The 10,724-nt window shown below is 44.9% G+C and overlaps 1 protein-coding gene across 4 annotated transcripts in view; it reads left to right on the top strand.

Moving 5' to 3' along the window:
- The window catches only part of arhgap29a (Rho GTPase activating protein 29a), a 62,000-nt gene extending 60,266 nt beyond the window's left edge, over positions 1-1,734 (top strand). For 3 of the 4 annotated variants that reach the window (XM_053620315.1, XM_053620245.1, XM_053620461.1), the window contains 2 exons: positions 141-255; positions 402-1,734. In XM_053620315.1, coding sequence (XP_053476290.1) covers positions 141-255; positions 402-1,270 — 984 coding nt within the window. In that variant the 3' untranslated portion in view covers positions 1,271-1,734. The remainder of the gene's footprint in view (positions 1-140; positions 256-401) is intronic. The other variant, XM_053620387.1, reaches the window with a different exon arrangement.
- Positions 1,735-10,724: the final 8,990 nt, after the last annotated feature.

Below are 10,724 nucleotides of genomic sequence, written 5' to 3'. Positions count from 1 at the left end.
GACTGACACACACAGGCCACGCCCCTTCACTAGCACTGAGGGCGATGCAGTTCTGAAAATAAGCATATCTTGTGTTGTTTTTCTGTTACTCTTGTCGCGTTTGTGAGACTGACAGGCTGGATTGTGTGTTTTTATTTCAGCAGCATCACAGTGCTAAGGCCTATAAAAGGCACTCGTCTGTGATTCCCTCTACACACCTGCTGGAGGAAGTGAAAGAGGTGAAAGCAATGTCTGATGAGACGGATTTTGCTCCGGGTCAGTATTAATGATAATAAAGTCGAGTTCCTCTAAAGAGAACAGGGTTCATTGCTAATAAACACCCTGTGTAGTGCACTAAATATCGCGTAGGAAGCCATTTTGTATGTCACCACAGTGCTAATCTTCTGCTCATTTTCTTTTAGCCGAGACGGTGAACATGAACGGTGTGCTGTCCTCGAGCGCCCCTGAAGTGCGGAACTCACCCCGACTGATCCGGCAGAACCACGTCAGCCGAGTGCAGCTCCGGCCACGCCCCAAACCGAGTTCACGCCCCGTGAGCATGCCTCCTGAGCGGCTCCTGAATGCCCGCAACTCCGCCTCTGACCCCGCGGTGGTGAAAGGTCACGACCCTGCCATCGAAGAGGTTTCTGAAGAGGAGAAGCCCAAAGGCAGAGCCGCTAACCATTACAGGAGCACGTATATAGACACGCATACGCTGCGCAGGAGGTGGGATAAACAATACAAACACTACGGCATCACTCCTCGTACGGCCATGATCGTGGCCAAACTTCCTGGAGAGGCGGAAATAAGTCGCGTTACGCTTCCGACCGCCTCCACTCCGCTGTGTAACAGCACTAGCAGTAGCACTAGCACTAGCAAGACAGACGTGGTCGACTTTAGCCGTGTCCAAAATGCGTTTAGACCCCCTCGCACCCTTCAGCCTCCACCGGGGACGTTCTACAAACCGCCAGGGAACCGGGACAAAACGTTAGCCCTAGATCGAGCGGTAACGCAAGAGCAGACATTATCAGAAAAAACATTCGAGGACAACAGTGCTACGACGAAAGCGGACGTGACGAACACTAACAGCATCGAGGATGAGGACGAGGACGACGAGGACGATGAGGTGGAGGAAGGAGTAGACGAGGAAGAGTTCAGCCTGGAGGTCTCCGTGGACGAAGATCCTGCTCAAGACCCTCAGCTCAGCCAAATCCAGACCAAACCAGTTTACCCCAGACTGCGAGCGAGACACATGCAGGACTTTGAGAACCGGGAAGCCCATTTTGTATGAGAACTGTATACATACATACTGTATAAAGACATTTTATGAACTCATGCCTCGAGGACACATTTTTTATGCATATAAATATAAGCTTTATATATATTAATATATTACTCCTTATGTTTGGAGACGGCAGCTTGTGATGATGGAACAAGCTCAGGAGCCAGTATTAATACAGGATGCACTTAGCTTTCTTTCTTACTCCACTTCAATTTTCCCTCAAAATTTTGTAAAGAAGAACAAAGAAAACGATCTGCACGGGACGTTTTAAGGAGATCTGCGATCGCAAACATATCCCTGCATCCGATATCACCGGTCTTAAAGACACCGCTAGCAGGACTCCAACTTCATTGTGCAATTACACCTTTTTTTTTAATCATTCGCATTGTACCGAACGTTTAATATATGCATGTTACAGTGTATTATGTATCTTTTACACCAAAAACTATTTCATCAATGCTTTTTTGCAAGTCTTCAGTGTCATGGCCTTCATCTGTAAGTACGTTATTTAAGGTCGTATGCATAGCGTGAAGTACACGGGGAGCCATTTTTACGGATTTTACGAGGGGTCGAGCTCACGATTCCATACACGTAGTGTATAATCAGACTTTACGCCCAAAGAAGTGCGATTTTTAATCTTTCTAATAGGGAGTCTGTAATTTGTAAGTAAACGTCCAACATCCTTTTTAAATACACTGCACAAGAGCATCTACATACTTTATAGTATGCGAAAAATCCAATAAGAAACATTTTTATGGAATTCAAAAGGGAATAAACTTGGGTATGTAACCGGGTGTTGCATCTTACATCTTAAATGTGCAGCGTGCTTCCTACGTAGTGCACTATATCATTAGTATACCAAGTATACTAAACTAAGTACATGAGCATTACTTAGTCATTTTAGCAGCGATTACATTACAGTACAGTTACGGCATTTGGCAGACGTTCTCATCCAGAGCGACTTACATCTCTCTCATTTATACAGCTGAGCAGAGAGGGTTAAGGGCCTTGCTCAAGGGCCCAACAGTGGTAGCTTGGCAGTGCTGGGGCGTGAACTCCTGACCTTCTGATCAGTAACCCAGAGCCTTCAACCACTGACCCTTTAAAGAGCACTACATGTGCTATAACAAGTCTAGGCACTGTAAGGCCAGTATTTGTAATTCAAACCCCAACTCCTTATATTAGTGCACTACATAGGGTATACACCTTAAAGACTTAACACCTGCGTTATGTCTAGTAAGGAGCTATTTGTAAGTAAAACCTCAACATGTTGTCTAAATACAATACAGAAGAACTTCTACCTACTATGTAGTACATATAAAATCCAACATCAAGCAGTTGTTTATGGATTTCAGGGTGTAAGTTGTACACTTTTTGACCGCCATGTTTACACCACATTTGGGTTTCTGCTTGCTGTGGCATGTACTGTATTCTGGGCCACCCTACTCCCTCTATAAGTACACTACATATAAAATAGGTCTTAACACTCTGAGAACATGTACAGTGTAAGTGCAATACAAATATATTATAAAAATAAGGCCATGTGCACCTTGTGTAGCGCATTAGATGTCCAATTGTCGGAAATTATGAATATATAATATAATATACACTCTATGATACACTCTATGTAGTGCATTATATGAGTTATAAAGGATTCAGCTCAGTATTTTAATCTTCTACATAGTGAATATGTCCAGTAGTGAGCTATTTGCAATTCAGCTCCCTAGAGGAGACCATCCACCGCAAGTCAGTGAGTGGATAAAAAGGGGATTAGTCTTAGAAGCACTTGAGGCCAAGAGTAAAAGTCCTCTGGTCTGACGAGACCAAAACGGAACTATTTCGAGTCAGCGTGAAGCGTTACGTCTGGCAGAAACCCAACACTGCTCAACAGCCTGAGAATACCATCCGCCCACGGGGATGAAGCATGAAGCATGGTGCTGGTAGCATCACATTAGCTTCGTGTCGATTTCTAAGATCAAATCCAAATGAAATGTAATTCGGTTCCCGGTTGTAACATTACAAAAGGCGGGATGAATATTTAAGCGAGGTATTGTATACAACAGGGCTAAATTACATGGCAGAGTGCAACATGGGACGTAATATAATTATGATTTGTCCACTGTTGATCCTAAGGGCTGTGTGTAGTGTGCTCCAGTGGAAGGCGACCCCCTGTTTAGGGAAAAGTGAAAGCGTGAGGCATGAGAGAAAGGCATCAGTGTTGGAAAAGCCGTTTAATGGCGTTCATATGGAAATGTGGGGGTGAAGGAACGCAGGGCTTTCTCTCCTCTCCAACGCCTTTCTCATTCAGACTGGGGGGAAATCACCGGCTGGATAAAGCCTTAGCAACTAATCAGATGGGCTGAGATGAGAGGGAGTGTGTGTGTGTGTGTGTGTGTGTGTGTGTGTGATAGAGAGAATTGAGTGACAGGTTCACACATGTATGACTCATATGTCTTGTGTTTTCAAACATGCATGTGACCTACATACGTGTCTGTGGAGACTGTGACTGTCAGTGTTGGAAATATTGGCATTGTAAAGTATAAAGAGATACACGTTGCTACACACACACACACACACACACACACACTCACACTCACACACTGGGTGGTGTATAATGGAGCTTGTGGGTGTTGAGGGTCATCTGGTTGGCTCTGTGCGTGTGAATGTGTGTGTGTGTGTGTGTGTGTGTGTTTACTTGGCTGTAGTAAATCCAGCCTCCACATTAGAAGTGAACTGTATAAAGTGTGTGTGGCGTGTATGTCACGGTATGAAAAGCAGCGAATGCTGTAATGGTCTCGGTCAGGAGGAGACGGCGCCGCGTCCGTCCGGCCGTCCGTCTGTCCTCGACGTGACCTGCTCCATAATCACCACGTTGCGCTGCTGATTTTAATTACGCCGCCATTTCTGGAACTTAAATTGCCCAGTTGTTTCTTACTTAGAGTTTATTATAATAATTTACATCCAGATAAACGCATGGAATGTGCACGTGCAGGCACGAGAGAAGCAAAGAGGGAGAAAGAAACATTTGGGTTTTTTTTTTTTTCCTTTTGTACTTTTCTACCACATGCTGTAGAGTTCTGGATTCTGATTCGTCGTCTAGAACAGCAGCCCTGACAGTAGAGCGGTGGTTTCTATAGTAACAGCTCATTCACGTGCGACGTGTTTGGCAGGTGCTCCAGAAACGGGTTTGTAAACGTGTGTACATTTTTTTTTTTTCTTATTAACTTTAAGAGAGAGAGAATAAAGAGAGAGGGCTGATGAGGGAACGACTGTTTAGAGCTGCTATAACGTACGTGAGAACAGGAACTCACCTGTTTCACAGACATTCCACAGCGTTAAATGTAACTAGAAACAGGTAAAAAAAAAATTACGTTGTTATTTACTAAGTAAAACTTGTAATTGCTGGAAAGTTGCTGTGGTCTAAGAGGAATAAAACACTTTTTAACTGATTACCTTTAGGGTAGTAGCTGTAATAATATCCCGGGGGGATGGGGGGCGTTGTTGAGCTATTTCCTTCTTCAGTCCGCATTCTCTATCCCTCTTATTTCAAGTTTTAATGTAATTGTTTATGTTTAAATGTGGTGGACTAGACACTAATGAAAAACTCCATCTCTGGCAATCTCGGAAGTGTGAACTACACACAGGTGACTTTAATCAGTGTGAATGTGGAGCTCGACTGTGAATATGAGGAGCTTTCTCTGCGTAAACGCTGACGTCATTCTGGATTGAAGGCCCAGACTGTGGATCTGGTGATGTTAAAACATCAAGCTTATGAAGCAGATTTAAGTGTGAATGAAAATGTCCTGTCTGTCTTCTGTCTTTCTAGCTGTCTCACTCCTACACACACTGTAAATCTGCCTTCTCCGTGCGCCGTGCTCTGAGGCGACACTCGCACATGTCCAACAGGAAGGATATCTTATTCCGGAGCTTGTTTCCTAAACTCGGCTCCATTGTATTTTGAGATAGCTGAATGTCTTCCAGGCATGGTGAGGACTGCAGCGCAAAGTGGCCTATTTCAGCACTCAGGATGCGTGTGTGTGTGTGTGTGTGTGTGTGTTTAGACTCCAAAAATGTGCTCAGCAGATTTACCATTTGGTTTATAAACTCTTCCATACTCCAGATATTTCACATTTTTTGAGATGTTTGTGTTTGTGTATTTGGTCAACACTTTTTTCCTGATGACACGACGACCGTTTATTTTTTAACACTGTATTCCAGAAAACATGCACTTAACAGTTAAAAATGCGCTAACCCATTTCAGCTAGTATGAAACGGGTTAGCATATTTAGCAGACTTTTAGCAGTCTCAGAACCGTCTGGAAGTCTAAACAGCTCAGCCTCAGAACAAAGATCAAACTTTACAACGTTAAATCGGTGCTTCTGTACGGCTCCGGATGTTGGAGAATAGTGAAAGTAGGCGTGAGCAAGTTACATGCCTTCAATAACAGTTTCCTTTGGAAGATCTGTAACATCTACTGGTCCAGTACCATCTCAAATGGCAAACTGTACCAAAAGTTCAGATCTGACAACGTATCTCGGACGATTAAGACACGCCGATTAAGATGGCTGGGACACGTACTCAGGAGGCCTCAGGAAAGGATACCTAAAGTGGCTTTACGTTGGACACCACCCGGTGAGCACAAGCGAGGCAGACCAAGAACAACATGGCGGCGGACGGCGGCAGCCGAGCTGGATGAAATGGAGCTCTCTAATGGGGAGAAGCCCAGTTCACAGCTCAGGACAGACCTCGATGGAGAGACCTAGTAGCGGCCTTATGTCTCGCACGGGACGAAGAGGATTAAGTAAGTAACCCATTTCAGGGAACGGTTTCACTGTTACAATGTTTCTTAAATGAGTTTTTGATGCTAATTTGTTGAGAATTAGCATACACACGAAATATGGTTGACTCGCATCAGGACATTCTAATGATTTGCCTAATTTTTGCAAGTTAATATTTTACTTTTTGTCTGCAACCGTAATAGGGTTGTACTTTCAAGGTGACCTCATCAGTCAATAACACAATATCACTGCGAATAAAGAAAACAAAACGCGAGAACTTTTCTTACTTTTCTTCTTCCTGTGGTCTTCAGGAAGTTCAGATGACCAGAAACTTCCTACTGTGGAATATTCCAAATCTTTCATAGGGGTGAATTTCTTCAGGGTTGTCTGAATGACCTTCAATGGGCATTTTCCACGCTCTAGATTTCGAAGTATGTTGTATTATAATGTTGAAGGTAAAGTGGAGGTACACTGGAGTAGATAGTTGTTGATCTGAAACATGCACGGGGGTTGTTGTGAAGGAAACTTTACACGTGTTTAAAATGTCTTTTAGCTTTACCAAACACTCAGATTTGTGAAAGTATTTAAATGTTCGGGCCGGTGTGCTACCTGCTGCATCTCAGAATCTCAGATTGGTATTTATGTGTCACTCTTCCTCCAGGGTTTAGCTACAGCTGGTATTTTTAGTAGCCAGGAAATCGGTGCTTCCTCCGCCTGCCGTGTTTTTTACGCAAACGCTCAGCGACCTGGACATCACTCGTGCGTCTGCGGAAGCCTAATTCCATCCGATGGCCTTTAGACGCTCCGTGTGGTTTCTCTGTTTATAAATCTCAGCGTGTCACATGAGGCCGTGTGTGAAACAGAGGCTGGAATGATGATGCGTTTGGTAGATGCTGATCTGATTACAGGGAGGATGAACGGCTGGGAACGTAGCATCCTGTTGGCTCGACTTGGCTTCTGTCTGTCTCCCAGCTTTAGGAGGCTCAGACGCCACTGCCTAAATGCACTTACTCATTTCTACCACTTCCATTTTTGTCACATCCCAAACCACTGGACAAGTGGAAAACGGAACCTGGTGAGGGGGGAAATAAGATTCCACTTGAGAATTTTTCAAAAATATACCCATTGTTTCTTTTCTTTTTTTTTCTTTTTTTTTAAATCTTTATCAGTAGCAAATGGGGGCAGGAAACACACACACTCACAGATCTATTTACTAGGGCTAAGAAAGAAGAAAGTTAACCAAGAACAGAACCTTCTGGAACACCAAATTTAATCTCGGTATGCGTGGAGAAATCGCCATTTATATCTACGAATATTATATCATTCTTCTTATTCCACATCGACTTGCCAACCATTAAAATGTTTTATTTATTAAATATTCGCACATTGTACTTTTTATCCATTTGTAGTATCCATTAAAGCTATTTGTTTTTGGTTTTTTTTCTGAACAGCGCCCACTGCTGGTCCTTCAGCATCACTTTCCTGATCAACGCTGTGTGTTGGTGGAGAAGTGTGTTGCAACGCTGTGTGTTGGTGGAGAAGGTGTATCAATGTACCTTGTCCCTGAGGGGAAATTGTCTCTCTCTCCTGCTGGAGTGTAGAAGTGTGTAGCTCTGGGCAGAAGGCCACATCAGTGTTCCCTGCAGACCTCAGCAAGCTCCGGTGTCGTGGTTCTCCACTCTCATCTTTCACTCACACATCACAGACTTCTCTCAGGGGACATCAGTTGAGCTGAGAGTATACACACACTCACACCTTAGAGCTGCCGCCTCCTTGTGTATGCTCCATCAGATATGTGGCGAGTGTGTGATGTGGTTCTGCGATAAACTCCATCCAAACCAATCACATTTTCAGATTGAACCTGGTTGTAAAACAACCTGAAGATGATGTTAGCATGAGTAATGCTCTGTGTGCGTGTGTGTGTGTGTGTGAAAGACAGACAGAGAGAGTTAAAAATCCTGAGAGACGTATCATCCTGAGACACACACACACACACACACACACACACAGTCACCAGGAATGTATCTGGGAAAGTGAATCTCCTGTGGAAGTTGGGAGTTGTGTGGGAATTTCAGCTTCCCCGCTGACCCAGACCATACACTCTGTTCTTTCTCTCCCAGTGGGTGTTCTTCTTTCCTCACTGCTCATGCTCCCTTCCACACTTCACTCCTCCTGAAGAACGTACTGAGCCTCAGCCTCTTTGTGTCCTCAAATTTATTGTGTATGCAGAAAGAAAAGCCCAATTTCACTTCGAGTGTGTAATAGCACCCAGAGTGTGCTTCAGCTACACCGCTCACACCGCAGCACCCTCCACCCTAATCACGCCAAAGGTCCTGAAGCACACTGGAGACAAAAACGTGTAATTGTACTTCGAACATTCTGGGTGACAAACTTGGCTGATTAGTCCAATTAGTTACAGCTGTGAGTCCACACAGACCCTCACAAAGAGACAAAAAATCCTCCACAACACAATCTTCCACAAACCCAGTCCTCCACAACACAATCTTCCACAAACCCAGTCCTCCACAACACAGCCCTCCACAACACAGCCCTCCACAACACAACCCTCCACAACACAACCTTCCACAAACCCAGTCCTCCACAACACAACCCTCCACAACACAACCCTCCACAACACAATCTTCCACAAACCCAGTCCTCCACAACACAACCCTCCACAACACAACCCTCCACAACACAGCCCTCCACAACACAATCCTCCACAACACAATCCTCCACAACACAACCCTCCACAACACAGTCCTCCACAACACAATCCTCCACAACACAACCCTCCACAACACAATCTTCCACAAACCCAGTCCTCCACAACACAACCCTCCACAACACAACCCTCCACAACACAGCCCTCCACAACACAATCCTCCACAACACAATCCTCCACAACACAACCCTCCACAACACAGTCCTCCACAACACAATCCTCCACAACACAACCCTCCACAACACAATCTTCCACAAACCCAGTCCTCCACAACACAACCCTCCACAACACAACCCTCCACAACACAGCCCTCCACAACACAATCCTCCACAACACAATCCTCCACAACACAACCCTCCACAACACAGTCCTCCACAACACAACCCTCCACAACACAACCCTCCACAACACAACCTTCCACAAACCCAGTCCTCCACAACACAGCCCTCCACAACACAGCCCTCCACAACACAATCTTCCACAAACCCAGTCCTCCACAACACAACCCTCCACAACACAGCCCTCCACAACACAACCCTCCACAACACAACCTTCCACAAACCCAGTCCTCCACAACACAACCCTCCACAACACAATCTTCCACAAACCCAGTCCTCCACAACACAACCCTCCACAACACAACCCTCCACAACACAATCTTCCACAAACCCAGTCCTCCACAACACAACCCTCCACAACACAACCCTCCACAACACAGCCCTCCACAACACAACCCTCCACAACACAATCCTCCACAACACAATCCTCCACAACACAACCCTCCACAACACAATCTTCCACAACACAATCCTCCACAACACAGTCCTCCAAACACAGCCCTCCACAACACAACCCTCCACAACACAATCCTCCACAACACAGTCCTCCACAACACAATCCTCCACAACACAGCCCTCCACAACACAACCCTCCACAACACAACCCTCCACAACACAACCCTCTACAACACAATCCTCCACAACACAGTCCTCCACAACACAGTCCTCCACAACACAATCCTCCACAACACAGCCCTCCACAACACAACCCTCCACAACACAATCTTCCACAAACCCAGCCCTCTACAACACAACCCTCCACAACACAGCCCTCTACAACACAATCCTCCACAACACAGTCCTCCACAACACAGCCCTCTACAACACAACCCTCCACAACACAATCCTCCACAACACAACCCTCCACAACACAACCCTCCACAACACAATCCTCCACAACACAATCCTCCACAAACCCAATCCTCCACAACACAATCTTCCACAAGATCAGAGCTGTGTTCAGAAATGAGAAATGTGTCAAGAAATTACTCTTGACAGAGTGAGAGCAGTAATAAAGCATGAAGCTTGTTGATGAGCTGCTGCTGAATGTGAGTCTACTCTCTCTCTCTCTCTCTCTCTCTCTCTCTCTCTCAGCCTATATAACTGTGGGGGAGATGCATCACATCAAAACAGCTTCATTTGTATTTTCATACACTTGAAATGTAATCAAATTTCTACATAAACCTCTATATCCCTTCTTTTCTTTGAAACCAAGTTCTGATAGGAAACTATTTGAGGTGCCGATGACAGGAAATAAAAATATTAAATGGCAATGGCGAGACGTAATAGTGGTATTTTTAGCTACGTTCGTGTTGTCATCAGTTTGTGAAGGTTAAGATATTAATTTAAGCTCAGCGTTGAGTTTACAATCGCCATTTAAAATCTTTTTTCAACTTAATATCTTTCATTTAATTTTTTCTACCTTAATTACTGGACTGGGCCGACTCGACTCGGACCCGACCGTTAAAGACTCGGACTTGAGTCCACTCAGTCCCTTTTGGACTCGGACTCGATTGGTTAAGGACTTGGTCTCGACTCGAACTCGACAAAAGTGGACTCGGACCCGACGATATGCTTTAGTAACATCTCCCCCATGCCATTACACTGCATGTATACAGGAT

The sequence above is a fragment of the Ictalurus furcatus genome, chromosome 1 (assembly GCF_023375685.1).
Source record: "Ictalurus furcatus strain D&B chromosome 1, Billie_1.0, whole genome shotgun sequence".
Lineage (NCBI taxonomy): Eukaryota > Metazoa > Chordata > Actinopteri > Siluriformes > Ictaluridae > Ictalurus > Ictalurus furcatus.
This window is presented reverse-complemented; position numbering and strand designations above follow the sequence as displayed.